Consider the following 19,587-nt stretch of genomic DNA (forward strand, 5'->3'; position numbering starts at 1 on the left):
GATGGTTAGCGAAGCAGGCCGGCGGATGGAGCATCTAGGGGAGGGGATATTAGGATATCATCGACACCGACACTGCAATTAACGCCCCGCCACAAAACTAACAGCTGCCGCCAGCCTCATCCAGAGCCTCATCAACCTCGGCGGCGCGCCGCTCTGCTCGCTCTGTCCTGCGCCGAGGTGCTCCAAGCGCCATGATGGCTTCATTATCAGGCCGCCCGCTGCACAGTGGGTCAGAAGACCGGTGGAGTCGGACGAAACTCTAGACGCGTTTTGAGCTCCAGAGTCGCTAAACGGGACACGAACCCAACGTATGACCACCAATAGATTGCTCTCCGAACGAGGAATCCATTGGTGGGGTCAAACGCTCAGTTGGAGGCCTGTTTAGCGACTCTGGAGCTCAAAACGCGCCTAGAGTTTTGTCCGCCTCCACTGGTCTTCTGGCCCACTGTGCGGTGCCTCTGTCCCTCTCACACGGAACGCCCCACGCGTGCAAGAGAATGTCCAGGCTGCTGATGACGGCTTCGGACGCGTCCAACTGGTTCACGCTCCGCGACAAAGTGTGCGCGCCCCGAACGCCTTTTGCTGCCTTTGGCCGGCACGCCAAGTCCACGATGAGACGCGTCTCGGAGATGGGCCTGGACCGGGGCTTTTAGGAGCAGCGCGGCTCAGCTCAAGTCAAGTCCAGAGACACGCGCCAAGAGACGCCGAGCGGCCCCAGCGAGGGGTCGGCAACTCATATATTACTTCGTACGCGGTGGCTATATTACCCGTATATTACCTGTATATTACCATATATTACTTGCAAATTACTACAATTTCGCCTCTCGAATACCCCTATATTACTATATATTACTTTGTATTACTTTATATTACACATATATTACCTATATTACTGGTAATATACGTATACTCCCTCGTACACGGCCAAGGGAAGTTACCGACCCCTCGGGCCCCAGGCGAGACACCTTCGTTCAATGTCTATTAGTTCCCGAGATGTTTCCAGACAGCTAAAGCGGGTACTTTTCATTCCCTTCTCTCTCACCTCTGACAACAAGGTTGGGTTAAATCGCACCAAACCAACCAGGAATCAGAGAAGTGTCCCGCCACCGTCTTGAAAACCCCAGACCTAAGACCATGAGCGAGGTGACCTGAAGAAGTTCGTTACTACTCATGTGTTATCAACTTACAGAAAATAAGGCTAGAATTCCCCGTTCAACTGCCATCAAGTCAAAAATAACTCAGGTCGATATCGATTTCACTGGGCTCCTAATAGACAGTACCTTTACCTTTGCCATTGAAGCTCTGCGAAATTTGTCACATATCGGTCAGCACCGGACAAAGAACGACTCCTGTTGCTGGACAAAGCCCGGCTTGTAGCGATTGTGTGACAACCGAACGCCTTGAAGACGGCCGGGCCTCAAAACAGCAGTAGCCGCGACACCCCGGCGCTGCCCTGAGACTAGACGCGACGCAGCTGTCGTCGCCTGGCTGCCTCTGAGACGACCAGACAAGGCTCGCTTCGGACGCCCTCCGTGGCGCAGTGTTTGTCTGCACTCTCTGTGTCATCACATCGCAAACAAAGCCAGATGCAGGCGCGCGCCGCTCCCACGATGCAGATTGCAGTACATGGGCCTAGGCCGGCCTGGGCTCAGTCCTAGACCTGCCTCGGGCGGTCGCAGGACGTTTCAATTGATGAGACTGCAGAGTCACGGACCGCTATGCCGCGGGGCAGCGTGCCCGCTAGGTGTCTTTGTGTAATTACAGGACATTTGAATGTAAAAACACTCCAGCCCTGCTTCCTGACAGTGTCCGTTCTTTTGTCGTTCAGCCCGACGTGGCTGCGGGTAATGTTTAGAGTGACTCACGTCTGCAATTGCGGCAATACGCGTTTAGAGAACAGGAAAGAGGAGGGAATCCATGCAAAAGGGGGCGAGGGCGAGCGGTCGCGTCTTATAAACGCCAGTTAGAGCGCACGATGAAGAAAGGAAGACAACACATCTCCCTCTGTCACGTCAGTCGATGTGACTCACGGCCGCGGCGTATTCTTGGAACACGGAGTCAACGTCCAAAGACGACCCGCGAATGCGGGGCCAATTTGTACACCACTTGTTGCTGCCTCGATGCATCAAACTCGATATCAGTGACGGTCATTCCCGGATGACAATCAGGACGCGACTTGAAATCAATCATTTTCCTCGGCAAATGGGAGATTGAGGCGCAGATTGATAGGGAAAAACAACAGAGCGGCGCTCGGGGGCTGCTGCCAGTGTGCTGCGCGTGGTCATTAGTGACCGATGGACAGACAGACAGCACGCCGGTAGCGCGGTCCGAGCCTCCTACCGTGCGGTGCGGCCGTACCGGTCGGCGGTACAAATAACACCTCAGCCCTTTGTTCAAACATTCCTCTCGAGGAAGGACAAGAAGGGGGGCGTTTCGGATCGGGCCGTCGCCATAAAGGTGTGGCGGGGCGTGGCGGGGCGTTCACGGTACCTCGCAGGGCTGAGGCTGGATTCAAAAACCGACAGTCACGTGTGTGTGTGTGTGTGTGTGTGTGACGTGATGGCGGTCGGGGATCTCTTTGTATAAGACCCTTCGCGGCTTCTCCACCCCAGAAGTCAGTTCACCCCGCGCCGCCGCCGCCACGCCCCACCTGGAGGCTCCGGCGCGCGCGCGTGTGTCGGGCTGAGATTTCCAGCAGCGGTGCTTTATCACTCTGTCTCTCTCGCACCCGCAGGGAACGCCCCACGAGGGCGAGCAAGACAGAGCGACGCGAGCAGCGTCCGGATTGGCCGAAGCCATCCTGCAGCAGAGGGACAGAAAACGTCGTGTGAAAGTTTTCCACTGGAGAATGCGACAGTGGGCGAGAGAGAGAGAGAGAGAGAGAGAGAGAGAGAGAGAGAGAGAGAGACGCACGACACAATCCATCATCACACTCGCCCCCGTACGTCAGGGCCCGAGAACTTGCACGGTGCTTTCATACATTTCTTCTTGCATCGCTGCTGCTGTCGTACAGTCCGCGGGAAAAGTACGGCAAAGCGAGGAAACTCCGGATGGACATTTCCGTGGCGGTTCTATCTCGCTGGCCGGCGAGCGTCAACACGGTTTGACTGGCAAAAACAAGAACAGGATGCCAATTACGCGCGAGGAGTCATGATTTACGCGACGCAGCTCCGCCCCTGCAGGGCCGGCTCCGAACGCGCGCTGTCTGTCTCTCTCTCACGCACGGGGACCGCCCCGTGAGTGCGAAAGAGTGCGAGAGAGAGAGAGAGAGAGAGAGAGAGAGAGAGAGAGAGAGAGAGAGAGAGAGAGAGGTGGCCACGAGCGCGGCCTCCACGGTGTGCTGCGGCATTCCTTTGCCGCGGCCGGCCGCAGTGATCATCTGTGTTCGCGCGCCCCGGCTCGGCTCGGCTCGCCGGCCACACAATGGGTCAAATGAAACGGCGGCAAGGTGGGACAAGAGCGTGCCGCCGGCACGGCCAGGCACAGGGGCTGCACAGCACCGCCCCTCTTGTTACGGTCCGAATTGGAAATCCCGTCCAAGACCCTCCTCTTTGGACCAGGACCGCCTTCCAGGCACCTCTGAGGAACCTCCCACCGCTCACTGACACCCTGACACAGGGAGTCAGAATGGGCTGAGATGTACTTCCTCGCAGGATTTCACTGCAATAAAAGCTAAATCAAACCGACTCAATGTATGTGTTTTAGTTATCTTGACCAAAAATAGTCGACGACAGCATCACGACGAAAGTAATCTAAATTCGACTCATTTGGAATTGACTTTTGTTGCCAGGGGAATGCCCCTTCGCTTGCATCCGAGCAGGGTGGCCAACCCCACGCCGCAGTCTGGGCGCGCCGTCAGGGGCAGTCAGGGGCACGCACGGGGCGAGGGTGGCTCCAGGCTCGCCAACCCGCCGCTCCGCGTCTGTGTCTCACTCCGGCGGTAAGACCGGGCACGCGTGCCGCAGCACGTACCGGGCCGCGTTCAACCGGCCGTTCCGAACAGCGCCGCTCTGTCTCTCTCGCACTCCTGGGGCGTCCCGCGGGGCCGCGAGAGAGACAGAGCGACGAAGCAGTGCGACAAGGTGCCTCTGCATCCCCACTCGGCACCGCCCGCCACACGCCGGGGCACTGCAGCTGACTCCGTGAGGGCCTTGATGACTTACTGCAAGAACAGAAAAAAAAAGTTCCAATTTCGGTGCAAGAAAGTTACGTGAAAGCTGCCTTTGTTCTTCCAATTCTCCGAAAATGGGATAAAGCTTCAACATTTTTATGGTGTGACCTATGCAGAACAAGGATGTCACCGCCGCAATTTTTTCTATTCTTGCCCACGTCTTCTTTTGACACTCACTGCTGGCTCTTTCCGAACAGTGCACTGTCTCACTCGCACTGCTGCGAGACACCCCACGAGCGCGAGAGAGACGGAGAGACGCTTTGGCAAGAAGCTTGCAGTGCCATGCAGACCTTGCAGGGTGTGACGTGACGCTGACGGGGCGTCGAACGCATTACATGGGGATGAAACTGCATCATGCTGTATCAGGTGGCAGCCCTGTCAAAGGTGGACGGGCGAGGACGCCCGGCATGGTCAGGCTTTGGTCATTGTGCGGACGCGTGCACCGTGTTCTCTCTTAGGGCTGCCGAAAACGCGCTCTCCGATTTTCTGATTCAAATCCAGTCAAAGTTCAACACGCCGCATCATGCAAAGTCAGAGATATTTAATTCTAGCTGCTTTAAGGACACCAAAAGGCGTTCTTTCCTATATGTAACGTTTCTCAAAACGTTAATGAGAAATTGACTGGTCATGTGGTTTTACGAGAAACAATATGTACCTATTTGGTCGTTTGACCAAATTAAGTCGATCTGGCCTGATACTTTTGACAGACCGGCCACTGCCATCGAGAATCTCGACGAATTCCGAAGTACGTCGCGTTGTTGCGTACTGATGACCCTGGCACCCTCCGTGACCTGTCCGCGCGGCGGTTTCGCAGCCCTAGCGGCGCAGGCGGCGCGGCTACTGTGTCCTGCGGTCTGCTTTGTGGCCTTGGTCGCCTTGGAGCGCGCCGCCCAAGGGTGCCGCCTGGGCCGCCCGGGCCGCTGACAGAATCATTGTCCACACCTCGAGAATTCTTGACTATGGGGAAATATGTGTCACATGAAGCGGACTACGGTTCCATGCCACTGCGCCCCCCTCCCTTCTTTTTTCGGTAGTCCACCCCGCCGCCGTAGGCATGCTGTGCACGGAGGCAATTCCTTCTGGACCGCTCAAGCGAAAATGGTGAACAGTTTCGGGGATCCCTTCTGCTCGGCTTGGCGTTTTGGCGAGACGGAGGGACACGGCAGACCGTTGTAATGCTGTTACAAGATGTCACAATGCAGCGATCTGCGCGCATTCGCATTAGTGCGGGATGAGCGGCGCATTGGGTTAAAACGAGCCCGCCTGGTTCAAGTACGAGGTGAGGGGTTCAAATACCACTTCAGGTAGTTCGAGGGGGCATTTTATCTTTTCTCTTTTGAGATTCATTAACTTTATCTGAGTAGAATGATCCCTAACCAGGGATGTTTATGTTTATTGGGGACCTAACCTTCTTTTTGAAAAGTGACGAATTTTCTACAAGTGAGGGGCCAAATCGTACCACACCAGATGTTTGAAAGACAAATCACTAGACGCATTTGGAGTGCATGCTCGAATTCAGTCGAGGGCTTGGCCAGATCTGGGTGGCGACACTGCGAAGAAACCGCTGGCACGATTAACAGGTCGTTTGAATGAATGAAATTCCTTGTCCCATTTTGGGCGCGCGGCTCGGCGGGATGCACTGGGCCCTGCAGAGAGCGAGCGTCGCTTTCGCCGCTGTCTCTCTCGCACTCGTGGGGCGTTCCATGTGGGTGCGAGAGAGACAGAGCGACTGTGCGGAATCAGTCTGCCGGCTGCCTTGGGGCCGCATTGGGGTGCGCTCAAGCGCGTTGGAGGAAGGAGAGAGAGAGAGAAAGAGGGGGCCGAGCTCGCTTCGCGTGTCATTCAGAGCTGGAAAAAAAAGGTCGACGACTTTTTGGTGAAAAAAAAAGAGAACCGTTCCATTATGCTGTATATATAGCTGTCTGTCGTGTTTAATTATTACAGTTAGCAGTTTGTACAAGATTCACGGACTTGAATTTAGTAAGTAGGCAGTACTGCCTGGAACAAGACTTCTTTTAAATGCTTTCCAATTTTCTAATCACAGTGCAGATAAATGAATAAATAAATAATGTGCATGCACGCAAAAGAAATTTATAGTCGTTTGCAATTCGTAAAAATGTCTGATTCCAAGCAGTGCACTGCTGACTTGGTTCCAGCTGGTCCGCAGTGCATATTGCCACGCTACTGCCCCGCGACGCTTGGCGACGCCGTGACGCTCTCGCACCCACGGAGCTTCTTGGCGGGGTGCGAGAGAGACAGAGGCAGTGCTGCGCACCCGTCCGGGGAAGAGTGGCGTCGAGGACAAAACGGTCGTGCAGAAGCACCCTGTGCTCACGCCTGGCAGCCCCTGGCTAAGCCGTTCCGAGCCGCGCGCCGGGCGCGCAGCGGCAGCTGTGGCACGGGGCGGGGCGCACGGGGCAGTGGATTTGCCAGAAGACCGGCGACGGCGGCCGAAACTCTCAACGCGTTTTGAGCTCCTGAGTCGCTAAACAGGACTCGAACCGAACGTGTGACCCCACCAATCGATTCCTCGTTCGGAGAGCAATCCATTGGTGGGGTCGCACGGTCCATTTGAGCCCAATTTAGCGACTTCTCAGAGCGACCCACCCCACAATTTTTAATTAGGCTAGATTTATTCTGTTTGCTAGGGTCGGATTTTGTAGCGGCTGGGCTGGGATGTCTTGCTTCGACCGGTGCGGCTGGCTGCCGCTGGCTCGATGGGCCGCTACTTCTCCGCCGCCGGGGACCACTGACCGATCTGCATACGTCTGCTTTCCATTCTCATTTTACACGGGCCTTCGTTACACCGCGCGCATCAAACACCGACACCCCTTTAACGGTCCGTTCGCGAGGCGATCCTACACCGCCATTCCTAGCAGAGGAGCCAAAAGGAGTCTGCCTCCGGCGTCCCCAGGCGGCGGACACAGGTGGAGTGGAACTCTGCCAGGAGCCAATACACTGCAACTTTTTACAGTCCGTCCGATGAGGACGTATCGGCTGCCGTTGCGGTCGCCGCAGTCCCCGCGGGCCTTTACAGTGCAGGGCATGCAGGCAGGATGCTGGGGGTCCGGACCGCACAGTGGGCCAGAAGACCGGTGCAGGCGGACAAAAGTCTAGACGCGTTTTGAGCTCCAGAGTCGCTAAACAGGACTCGAACAGGACGTGTGACCCCACCAATGGATTCCTCGTTCGGAGAGCAGTCCATTGGTGGGGTCACACGTTCGGTTAGAGCTCAATTTAGCGGCTCTGGAGCTCAAAACGCATCCGGGATTTTCACCGCCCTCACCGGTCTTCTGGCCCATTGTGGACCGTCCGGCCAGAGAGGATGAGCTCCTGGAGGACTCGCTTCTTGTTTCGCGCAGAAGCCGGATTGGCAGTCGGGGCGACTAATGCTGCAGCCGCACATCCTGCTGCACTGTGTGTGTGTGTGTTTTGTCACATGAGCGAGCTTCATTCGCCTTGTTAAAAAAACGGATCCTCGCAAAAATACTCAGGCAGCTGGGTTGTAGACGGCGAATTTTTGGTGGAGCGCTCATAAAATTACAAGCAGTCTCAAAATACCTGAAAGAGCATTCGTGAAAAAAAAATGAAAATGAATTTGGAGATTAGGGGTTGAACTGGAACTAACCATTCTCCTCTAATCTCCGTATTCCTCCTAAAAGGGTCCCGATTGGGGCCACACGTTCGGATGCCCGGGCTCGGGCCGTGCATCGCACCTAATCCCTAAAAAGCCAAGCAGTAGCGCAATCAAAGGCCGAGTCAGAGCCAAAGGCGGAGCCGAAGGCAGAACCGAAGTCCGTATCGGAAAATCGCATTCGCTGGCGCATCAAGGGCGGGGAGCATCAGATCCGGACCCTAGGGCATCCCGAAGGCAGCCTCAGGGTGTTCCGGTGTAATCCCGTGGAGAGCGGAGAGAGAGAGAGAGAGAGAGAGAGAGAGAAAGAGAGAGAGAGAGAGAGAAAGAGAGAGAAAGAGAGAGAGAGAGAGAGAAAGAGAGAGATAGAGAGGGAGAGAGGGAAGGTTGTTCGGACGGGATGTTGGCATGGCTGGACCAGGTGGTGGACCATCCCACCTTAATCACATCTCATCGCAGCCAATCGCTAAACTGACTGCTGCACCTTCCTAGGGCGGAAGCCTTGGGGGTGGAACGGGCTGCGGGGAGTGGGGGGAGGTGTAGATTGGGAGGGGAGGGGGGACGTCATGTACGACATGAAGGTTATCGAGACTGTCTGTCGGCCGAGTGGTGGCGGTCTGGCGGCATCTCCAAAAAAGAGCCTTTGCCGCGCGAACCGGATGTTGGACGCCGAGCCGCTCGCACGCTTCCGGTCTCCCCCCTCCCCGTTCCCTCCGTCTCGCCTTCGTCTCGCATGCGGTGCTGGACCCACTTCACACCCCGCGTGTGTGCTTTCACAATCAGCCTCAAAGGTACCGCCCTTATCCGAGAGGCTTGGTTATTTTGGCGGGGTACCGCCGGGGGTTGGGAAAGGTGGCGGGGTGGTGACAGCACTGGCAGTGTAGGGCCGTACTCGACGATTTATGGGCACCTTGGTCCTTGGGGCTGGAAAGGAAGCGCAGAAGACCGGCGGAGGCGGACGAAACCCTAGAAGCGTTTTGAGCTCCAGAGTCGCTGAATGGTACTCGAACCGAACGTGTGACCCCACCAATGGATTGCTCTCCGAACGAGGAATCCATTGGTGGGGTCACACGTCCGGGATTTTGGCCGCCTCCGCCGGTCTTCCGGACTGAGAGCAGGGTGCACTGGGTCACCACCTCGTTAGTGCAGAAAGTCATTTGGCGGTGGTGATAATTAGACACTTTGAAGGACACTGATGCAGACCGACTCGCGTATGAAAAGCTCTTCATACTGCTGTCCGTAATCCAATAACCACAGCGCGATAAAATCTGAGGGAAAAGGATATTCCTTTTTTTGGTGTCCGCACTTACTTCCTTTCTATCGATGAATAATAGAGTGCAGTCCCGAAGTGTCGCGGCGACGGACCTGTCGTGTCAACACACGCACCTGATGAGGCCGCAGGAAGGGCGACTCAGCTTCCACATCCTGCCACACTGTGAGCGACGCACCGCTCGGCGGAGGGGGTTCATTCACACTCATTTCGTGAATCAGTTCGCAATGCACGGGCCTAGCAATGACACTAAATTGCAGTAAATCTATGACAAATATGTCGCTCATTTTCATGGTCACCTTGCTCAACACTAAACCTCGAGGCCCTCCAAAACGCGACGCCGGCGACGCCATTTTGGAAGGTGCGTCCCGACGCGGTCCCCGTGTGTCCCTCGGCGTCCTTTCGCAAGGGCGGGAACCAGGATCGAATTTCAAACGTCAGCTGGGCAGTGTAAACAGAGCTTTGTCCCGGCTCGCCCCCGAGTCCGCTGCAGCCACACCATACACCACCGCGGTGCCTCATCAACCCGAGCCGGGCCGCGTCTGTGCCGGGCGGCCTCCCCGTCTCTCTCGCACCCGCACGGAACGCCCCATGAGTGCGAGAGGGACGGGCGCCGGCCGGAAGCAGCCTCGCTCCTGGCCCCTAATTTGCGCAGAATGTGTGCAAGGGGTTGTGTAGTCGAGTGTGAAGGACTCTGTCATGCTGTGCCCTTCGCCCGCCAGAGGGCACGTTCTCGTCCCGTGTGTGTGTGTGTACGCGCGTGTGACCACAGGCGACATGCTTGTGCCCCTGCCAGTATTGTGTCCTTGCCTCATCCTCTGGTGGATGACTAAAAATACCGCGATGTTTCAAGGTGCACCCTCATCCAAAATAACGAAAATTGGCTACAATTTGCCGTATCTATTTGACTTTGGGTGCGCCCCGTTTCCCCGCTTGCCCCTGAAATTTCAGGAGAGCTGCTCAAGGTGTGACGGGCAGATGGATCGGCCGGGCCGATCGCACTCGGCCGTGTTTGTTATTGCAGGCGCGTCATGTCCTTATCCACCTTTGTCATTATTTTCTTCTTCGTTTTTTCCGTTTTTCATTTCATTCTTTTTCTTTCTTTTTTTTTTGTGAAACCGCGAGCGGCGGTTGCCACATACGCCATTATGACTGCCGACGCCTTACAGGCAGATCGGATTAAACGTGGAGGAAGTGAGAGAGAGAGAGGAGAGAGAGAGAGAGAGAGAGAGAGAGAGAGAGAGAGAGAGAGAGAGAGAGAGGATTGACGCCCCGGACAAAGCCCCGCAGCCCCCTGCATTGTGCGGGTCTCTGTCACACCCCCAGCCAGACCGCGAGAGCCGCCGCAAGACGGCGGTGGAGCAGAAGAAGCAAATTCGGAACGGTAAAAAACCAAGTGGTGAAAAAAAATGTAAGCAAAAATACAGGCAGGTTTTGACGGGAAGCCTTGCATCCGCTTGGAGCAAACCCCGGCCCATAGGAGCGTCGGTTATTGGAGTAGGTTGCCCATTTTTGAATGGTCAAAAAATTGGAAGAAAATTTGAACTCCTGAAGGAAGAGTAACGTTATACCTTGTTCGCGAAATTAAATACAAGACGTTCAGTCCACACGAAGCATGTCCACTCCATCATGGAGAGTAGGGTGGTCCACTTTTTTTAAAAGTTTCAAAAATTGAGGAGCGCCGTCCAGATTCTGAAAGTAGGTGTAAAATCATGAATTTTGATACAAATATGATAAGATTTGGACCATTCTTAGGGGTCCATCAACGCGCCTGAACTTTAAAGAAAAGTTGAAAATGTAGCGGTATACTAAAATCGATGCTGTTACGAGAGTCTTTGTCCGATTTTCGATTGCAAAACGGCGATCTTTTCAGAAAAGTGCGCGCTACTTGATGATGTACATAAAATGACGATCCGACGCATTGCCTATTTTCCAGGGGCGTACAATCCCGTTTTTAGCCTCTAAATCCAACATGTTCTTGCGTTTTGAAGGTGTTTGAGTCGTCCGATCGGATTTTTGGGGTCACCATTCGAGGCGCCTGATCAAAACCTTTCGAAAAATGTCTCAGGCGTCAAAATCGGTTGGTTTGCCTACTGTACAGGAGCAAAAAACCACTGAAATTCGCTTAAAAATTGCTTTTTCGGGATACGAAATATCCTGTTTGGCATTGGGTCGGATTTCTTGTGGTGCCATTTGACGTACCTGGTCAAAAACTTCCAATTACCGTCCTGGGTGTACAAATCCGGTGGATTGCCGACCCTACAAGCAAAAAATGTCGAATGTCGAAAAATTCGTCTGTAGGATACGCGACCCTCTGGATTCAAGCGCTCGAAACGGTAATCGAAAGTTTTTGACCAGGTACGTCAAATGGCACCACAAGAAATCCGACCCGATGCCAAACAAGATATTTTGTATCCCGAAAAAGCAATTTTAAGCGAATTTCAGTGGTTTTTTGCTCCTGTACAGTAGGCAAACCAACCGATTTTGACGCCTGAGACATTTTTCGAAAGGTTTTGATCAGGCGCGTCGAATGGTGACCCAAAAAATCCGATCGCACGACTCAAACACCTTCAAAACGCAAGAACATGTTGGATTTAGAGGCTAAAAACGGGATTGTACGCCCCTGGAAAATAGGCAATGCGTCGGATCGTCATTTTATGTACATCATCAAGTAGCGCGCACTTTTCTGAAAAGATCGCCGTTTTGCAATCGAAAATCGGACAAAGACTCTCGTAACAGCATCGATTTTAGTATACCGCTACATTTTCAACTTTTCTTTAAAGTTCAGGCGCGTTGATGGACCCCTAAGAATGGTCCAAATCTTATCATATTTGTATCAAAATTCATGATTTTACACCTACTTTCAGAATCTGGACGGCGCTCCTCAATTTTTGAAACTTTTAAAAAAAGTGGACCACCCTAATGGAGAGTCGCGGTTCGCATCCCGTTCCATTTTTCATCCCCCCTCTTCCTCCGCGTTGACGCCGTTTCTGGAAAGAGGGGCCCCTGTCTCTCTCGCACCCGGGCGGGCCGGCGGGCCGGCGTGGTGGTGCGACGGAGACGGAGGCGATGAATGGCGCGAGGGCATGTCTAATTCCGGGCCGCCGAACCTCGTGGCGGATCAGCGGACGGGTCCAAAGGGGCGCAACAATGAATTGCAATGAATGCGGTAAAAAAAGGAAGGCCAGAGTGTGAATGTGAATCCGAATCCGCGTCGTGATTCATCACGCCAGAATCGGCCGCACTGATTGGCCGTGACGGCGAGGCGGGCAAAGCTGAGGTGTCCCCCGTCCAGGTGGGCAGACGGCGGGCCCGGGTTCGACTCCCCGCGGGGCCCGGGCCGGCGGGGCGCGAGGCGCGAACGCAAGCACTGTTGCGCACGTAATCGGGCCACTCCAGTGTGCGTAACGCGGTGAGGCGCGTGTTGCGGGAGGAGCAGCCAACAATATCAAAAAACACAAAAACAGACGTTGCAAAAATTACCAAATTTTCACCACAAATATTTCTCTTAGGCAACATTCTCATTATTGGGCCAGTTTCTACTGAGTTACGACTAAACTGTCCTACAAACGTAGGTAAGCAGTAGGTAAGGAAAAGGTAAAGATATCATCTGCGAGCTAAAGAGTTCGTTTACTTACTCCTTCAAAAAAGTAGGTAAAAAGGCAAAAGCTGTAAAATTATTTTTGATTTGTCAGTTTGAAAAATCCACAGCGGCTCCCTTGGGGCACCCAAACCGAGGTAGGGCACCAGAACGGTGCAGCAGTAGGGAAATTCGTAGCCGTGCGTGGAAACCACGGTGGAAACCACATGCACACAGACGGGGCAGGTGGCGCGGCCTCCGAAACGGCGTGAAAAAGAGCTGACCATTCCGCGCCGAGAAACGCTCACATAAATGTCAGTCGGCGGCACGACTGCGCGTCGTTTTCGTCGCTCTGTCTCTCTCGCGCCTCCACGCGACGCCCCACGGGTGCGAGAGAGACAGAGCGACGACTCTCGGACGGCGGCGCAGGCGTCTGCCGTCTTCGTATGCCGAAAAAGCCGGCCTGTGAAACCTGAGTCGGTGGGCCGGCACGCCTCGCGCGGCGGCGGGGTGCGTTCCACGTTCCGCCGCTCCGCGCTGTGACTGCGACCGCCGCGACCGCAGGGCCGGCAGCAGGTGGGCGGCGGGCCGACTTCTAGTCGCTGTTTGTAGTCCTGCAGTCGGCCTAGGACCGCGGTCGTGTGGTCGTTCGGCAAGCCCTTCGCTCTCACTGGCTGTCAGTGCTGCCAACCTCGACGGCTGCGGTCTGCAAGGGCGTGGTGACAGCGCTGCACAGCCCCCTGGACCGCACGCCGAGCAGCGTCGAGGGGGCCGGTGGTGGCACCACTGCACTGCATCATCGAGGGGGCGGTGGTGGCACCACTGCACTGCATTATCGAGAGGGCGGTGGTGACACAATTCGCTTCCCACGCGCACTTTTCGTTTTTCGCGCCGATCTGTGTAACGTGGGAGACGTTGACCCCGAGGCGGGGGCCACACAGTGGGCCAGGGGCTTCCTGTGTCGGACGGAGAGGGAAAGGAGAGACAGAGACGGGGCGGCGGCAGAGTCTATGGAGGGGCGGGGGAGGGGCGCACCGTTTCGGATTTCAGGTGAGAAGGGTGGCCACACTGTCAGGCGTCCGTCTGCGGTGCAAGACGCGGTGGTGACGAACAGCCTCCCAGTGTCAGTCAGGGAGAGAGAGAGAGAGAGAGAGAGAGAGAGAGAGAGAGAGAGAGAGAGAGAGAGAGAGAGAGAGAGAGAAGGAGAGAGAGAGACGTGCGCCAGGGCGCCAACCTGTGTGGAATTGCTGCTGCCGATGTTGGCAACACTTGACAAGGGTCTCTGTGTGCGTTACCTGAGCGACACACCAACCGCACATGTGGCAAGAAATCCGATTCAATCCGTACGCGCGCGCGCGCGCACACACACACACACACACACACGCACACACACGCACACACACACACACACACACACACGTACGCGACTCCTTCTCCAATTTCGCCCGGCTGCGAATAATCAGTTCGCGACGTCCGGACGACAGGTCGTGGGTTCAAACACAGAACGACCTGGAGGGCCTCTTTTTCTTCTTCTTTTCGACCGAAATTTTTCATTTTTATAGTAAGTCGGCTACTACTTCTTGCTCCGTGTAGAGACACTCAATGGGGTGGATGGATCCTTTCAGTCCCAACGTCCTCCGCGCGCGGTACAGGCCGTACGGCAGTTGAGGAAAAAGCGAGCCGCTGCCGGTTCCGTTGATCGGCTCTCCGTCTAGGATGAGCGTGCCCTGAAGCAGATTAAAAGCAGTAAAGAGACTACACTCTAAATGTAGGGTGTCCTTTGTCGCCTGCCCCACTTTTTAGGGTGCCAAATGTCGCCCAGTTTCTGGGCACCTTTGTCGTCCAGTGGACAAACCATTAAGGAACCTGCCCTCACCCTTGGCTCAGCAGCGACTAAGGTGCCAAAGGTGCCCAGAATCTGGTCACCTTAGTCGCCCAGGAACTAGACACCTGTGCATGCTCTACCATGGGAGAGGGCCGGTTACTGCATGTTTAGTCCACCCCGATACTGGGCGACAAAGGTGCCCAGAAACTGGGCGACATTAGGCACCCTAAAAAGTGGGGCAGGCGACAAAGGCGCCCAGTTTCTGGGCACCCCATATTTAGAGTGTAGACCTACACTGAAAAATAGTACACACGCAATTGACTTTAAAATTTATTTATGTGACTCACCGCTTGGGCGAAGCAGGGTCCTTTGTCGCTCAGCTCCTTTCCGTACATGAGCCGGTAAACGTTGACGTCATTTTTGCGCTCCAGTGTGCACGCGTCCTCGGGGTAGTTGTAAACAATGGCGTTGTCCTTCCACTGATTGTTGCTCCAAATGGCCGCGGACATCTTCAACTAAATTCATTACGTTTTTATTGATGCATAAAGGTGCTCACGCTTAAAACTTTACGAAGTATTTTGAGCATACATTATACAAACTGATTTACTTTGTTATACAAGGAAATAGTTCGTAAATTACGAAGGACTTTCTTTGTAAGTGTATGTATGCTCAAAATACTTTGTTATAACAAGCTGCTTTACTTTGTAATGCCTAAAATAGTGCGTAAGGTTTTCTCAGTGCTGATTTATTGCAATGAAAATTGTCTTTTGCGTCTTTTAATGAACTTTCAGCTGTGCGAAATGAAATGAGATACGTACGACGAAAGCCGCAAAGAAAGACTTACCCAGTACGTGTCGTTGAAAGGCATGGTTCTTGTGATGTTGCCGTACAGGAGCTGTGGATCAGTGGGTCGGAACGGGTTGTAGCGCGGCGGTCGAATGTGGTACATCGTGGCGCCTTCGAAGCCGTCTTCGCCGATTGGGCAGTTGTACATACGTTTGTAAATGCACCGATACGGACCCTTAGCGAAACAGGACAAAGAAACTGTGGGACTAACCTAAAGTTATGGTGAAGAATGACGGCAAGGAACTTACGGCGGTTGAATGAAGCCACTTCTTTCCAGCAGCGGTGGAAATCACAAGAAAAATGCACATGGTTTTTGTCCGAAGTCCGGACATGATTGGAAAGGCTGAAATCTCAAACACGGTCTATGACCTTGTAACTGGAATGGATGGTCGCAAGGTCGAAGTTGTCAGTTACCGTTCTTATCCGAAAAAGATGTTGTCACTTCTGTGCCTGAACCATCGCAGCAGTTGTTCGAAGCACTCTGGCGGGCAGGCCGCGTTGGCCGCAGCGTGAGCAAACGCAGCGCGCGACGTCAGTACAGACCGCCACAGGCATGACGGGTATTTTGATTCCGCAACAGTCAATCCAGATCGAGGGGGCTCACACGCGAGATGGTTCGTGTTCATCGAAAACCTTCGCGCTTTCAGTCCATCGTGTCATGTTTACGTGCTGTTGCTGCCGGCAGGACACTGCCGTGAGTGAGGACACCGTCAGGACCGAGCAGGACACCACCGGGACACCACACCACCGAGCAGGACACCGCCGGCACAGGACGCCGTTCGATACCTCCTAGCAACAGACACGTACTTCGGACCCGCTTCTCAAAACTCACGTACTTTCAGCAGCTTGTGCAACAAACACGTAGTTTCGCCATTTCTAGTCAAAAAGCACGCAGTTTGCGCATTTTCGTCCTCGCGGGCACGGAAATACATTTTGGGTAACTTTCGTGGTTGTGCTAGTGAGGTGCAGTCACTAAGTCACCATTGATAACCTGGAAACGGTTTCAGGAACGATCTGTCGTTAAATATAGGCCCCCCTTTAACCTCCAAACTTCCTGTAATATTTCAATGCAGATCACTCCTGAAACCGTTTTGAGGTTATTAATGGTGACTTAGTGACTGTACCTCACTAGCCCAACCATGAAAAATACCCAAAATGCATTTCCGTGCCCGCCAGGACGAAAATGCGGAAACTGCGTGCTTTTTGACTAGAAATGGCGAAACTGCGTGTTTGTTGCACAAGCTGCCGAAAGTACGTGAGTTTTGAGAAGCGTGCCCGGTCTGTTGCTAGGAGGTATCGCGTTGACGACACGTGTGCTGGGCCGTTGGGCCCATTGGAGTCACAGCTGCTGAGATTCGCCACGTTTCACGCCGCGTTCTCTTTCTTGGCCCGTCTCGGCTCGGCCCGGCCGCCTGGCCCGGCTTGACACGCGGGCCTCGGCTCGGCTCGTCACCGCATTGGGTCGCGTAGGTCAAGGTGGGGGAGGGGGACCGGCGTCACCCCTAGCCGTGCCGCGCGGGGAAGTCGAAGTCACAGACCGCAAAGGAAACATTTTAAACGCTCGCTACACTGCTGCACGCCGCCTGGGGCAGCTCAGCCTCGGCTCAGCCGCTGCTGTCCCGATTGACAGCATTATGGGGCACTATGGGGTCAAAGGGTGCGAAAATGCGACGCGCGGCAGGCATTCCCAGAAGTCGCGTCGCTTCGTAAAACACGCTCCGCATGGCTGCAGTGGCTCCAGATGCAGAGCTCAGTTTTCAGCCCACCCCTTCCTACACATAAATACTGATTCCCGATTTCTGTTCGCAAGGCACCAAGCCAAACCTTTTCGGAAGGGTTGATTGACAAACAAACAAACACATTCTCGGTGTCTGACGTCCTAAAAAAATGTCCCAAGAAATTGGGAACGTGACCACGAATGAGTTGAAAGCTTTGATTTTCTCACCTGACAAGGTGCCCGAGGTGGTTTTCGGCCCTTGCTCGCAGCAGGCAGTCGCCACAATCTCAGACGGTACCCCCAGGGCACCCCCTGGGTAGGGAGGGCCTGAACCCTTCCCGTCAAAACTGTCACTTTCGGACGCATTGTGGTCGTGTGTTTCATCCCACGGAACGAATTGTATTTGTCGACCAAGTGAGCATGAGCTCACTTAAAACAGTTTCTTTCATTTCAGAGATATTTCTACACATTGAAACCATTTCAACGCAGTGCAACTTGGTCTCCCCTCGCTGTCGAGATAAGCCTTCGGCTTGATGGCCACTTGCACCAACTGTGGCATGCCTCGGCACCCCGAACCACGAGTACAAATTTCGGCATTTATCGGTCTCTCTGATAGCGTCCGCCTGTCCGCACACATCGCCATCCCATGCCCGGCAAATTAGGACCTCTGCCTTAAACAACGACCGCGTCACTGCGAGATGACCGATAAGGCAGGGCAGAGCGGCCAAACGAGCGAGGCAAAGCCGACCAAGGCGACCGGAGTTGGGAAGCAAACAAGGGAACTATGGGTGTGAAGTGAAGTCCAGGTTTCAAGTCCATTGCCGCGGCTTTCTGATCTGTTTCGTCCAGCTACGAGTGTACCTAGGCTTATGCATGAATAGGGAGCACTGTGCTTTACAGAAAGGAGAATTATTATTTATTCAAAGCTTTTAATTTTCTTTCGGAATCAGTACATTTTCCCTGTCTTCCAGTCCAGGAAGCTAATGAATTTTGTTTCAGCAATTTCCTAATTTCAGAGAACCTGCAATGCCCCTTCTTTCTAGGATTCCGTAAATAGTTAGGATGGAAATTAACTTGAGTTTTCCACTGTATTATTTCGGGTCTCATGAGTGTCCTTCCGACTGGACGAAAAGACGCGGTCCAACAACAACAACAGCAGCAACAACAAAAATAGTCCACAGCTTTAAACGTTTGAAACTTTGGAATTTAATGAGGGGTGTCGCCGTGAAGAGTCATTACCGCTCCGGGGCCTGAAATTATTGCGGCCCCATAAAGGTGCCGGTCTTGTCGCTCTGTCTCTCTCGCACTCATGCGGGCTCCCGTGCAGGTGCGAGAGAGACAGAGCGAGGACTCTAGGAAACAGGGTCTGCGGGGCAGCGCTCGGCACAGGTGTGATGCTGTTTGGGGCCACCGGGGTGTTGTTTGAATATGATGCCCGTGGTGATAAGAAGGCGAGGTGTGAGACGCGGCTAGGCGGTGCCAGGACGGTGCCAGGGCCACCATTGTTGTCCTTGCTGCTTTGGAGGGTGTGAAACCGGTGCAACCGGGCCGGGGCTGTTCCAACAGACGAGCTGCCATAGGGGCCGCTGCGCCGCGCGCACAGAGCTTCCGGCACGCCGGTGGCCGACCGTTGGGGCTGAGGGTGGACTCAACGAAAAGTACGCAATGCCAGAAGCTCAATTGCCTCCATCAAGACTGTACTGGTAGCCAACGAATGTGACGTCATATTCGTTGGAGTATAAATTTTTTCACGTTCGTTTGAATATGACGTCACATTCGTTAGAACGTGGATCAACATTCAAACGAATGTGACATTATATTCAAACGAACGTGGCTAAATTCACATTCGAATGAATATGACGTCACATTCGTTGGCTACCAGTGTGCTCTAAAAATAGTTGGCAACGATTCGAAACAAAACGCGCCCAGCCAGCATCGTCACTCACACTAACAGAGTCGAACCGCCTGCTTCGGGGAAACAAAACACCTGTTGAAAATCACCGACTTCTGGCGCTGATCCCGACGCGAAGGCGCCTCCGCCCAGGGCGCCCCGCTGCGCCGCCGAGCCTCGCCAAAGCCACTCCAGCGACAAAGACATCACACAGGTGCCGTTGCCGCGCTGACAGGGAATCAGCGGCTGGCCTCTGGCTGGCCTCTGGCTGGCCTCTGGCTGGCCTCTGGCTGGCCTCTGGCTGGCCTCTGGCTGGCCTCTGGCTGGCCTCTGGCTGGCCTCTGGCTGGCCTCTGGCTGGCCTGGCTGGGCTGGCCTCTGGCTGGCCTCTGGCTGGCCTCTGGCTGGCCTCTGGCTGGCCTCTGGCTGGCCTCTGGCTGGCCTCTGGCTGGCCTCTGGCTGGCCTCTGGCTGGCCTCTGGCTGGCCTCTGGCTGGCCTCTGGCTGGCCTCTGGCTGGCCTCTGGCTGGCCTCTGGCTGGCCTCTGGCTGGCCTCTGGCTGGCCTCTGGCTGGCCTCTGGCTGGCCTCTGGCTGGCCTCTGGCTGGCCTCTGGCTGGCCTCTGGCTGGCCTCTGGCTGGCCTCTGGCTGGCCTC

General features: G+C 54.6%; 1 protein-coding gene across 1 annotated transcript; it reads right to left on the reverse strand.

Moving 5' to 3' along the window:
• Positions 1–14,211: 14,211 nt before the first annotated feature.
• Positions 14,212–15,916, reverse strand: LOC117640487. Its single transcript, XM_034377006.1, has 5 exons — positions 15,741–15,916; positions 15,575–15,669; positions 15,325–15,501; positions 14,828–14,995; positions 14,212–14,382 (listed from the first exon to the last, which is right to left on the reverse strand). Exons 2-5 carry the CDS (start codon positions 15,656–15,658, stop codon positions 14,212–14,214), a joined length of 600 nt encoding a protein of 199 aa, XP_034232897.1. The 5' UTR covers positions 15,659–15,669; positions 15,741–15,916.
• Positions 15,917–19,587: the final 3,671 nt, after the last annotated feature.

This window comes from Thrips palmi, unplaced genomic scaffold, assembly GCF_012932325.1.
Source record: "Thrips palmi isolate BJ-2018 unplaced genomic scaffold, TpBJ-2018v1 HiC_scaffold_12, whole genome shotgun sequence".
NCBI classification, from domain to species: domain Eukaryota; kingdom Metazoa; phylum Arthropoda; class Insecta; order Thysanoptera; family Thripidae; genus Thrips; species Thrips palmi.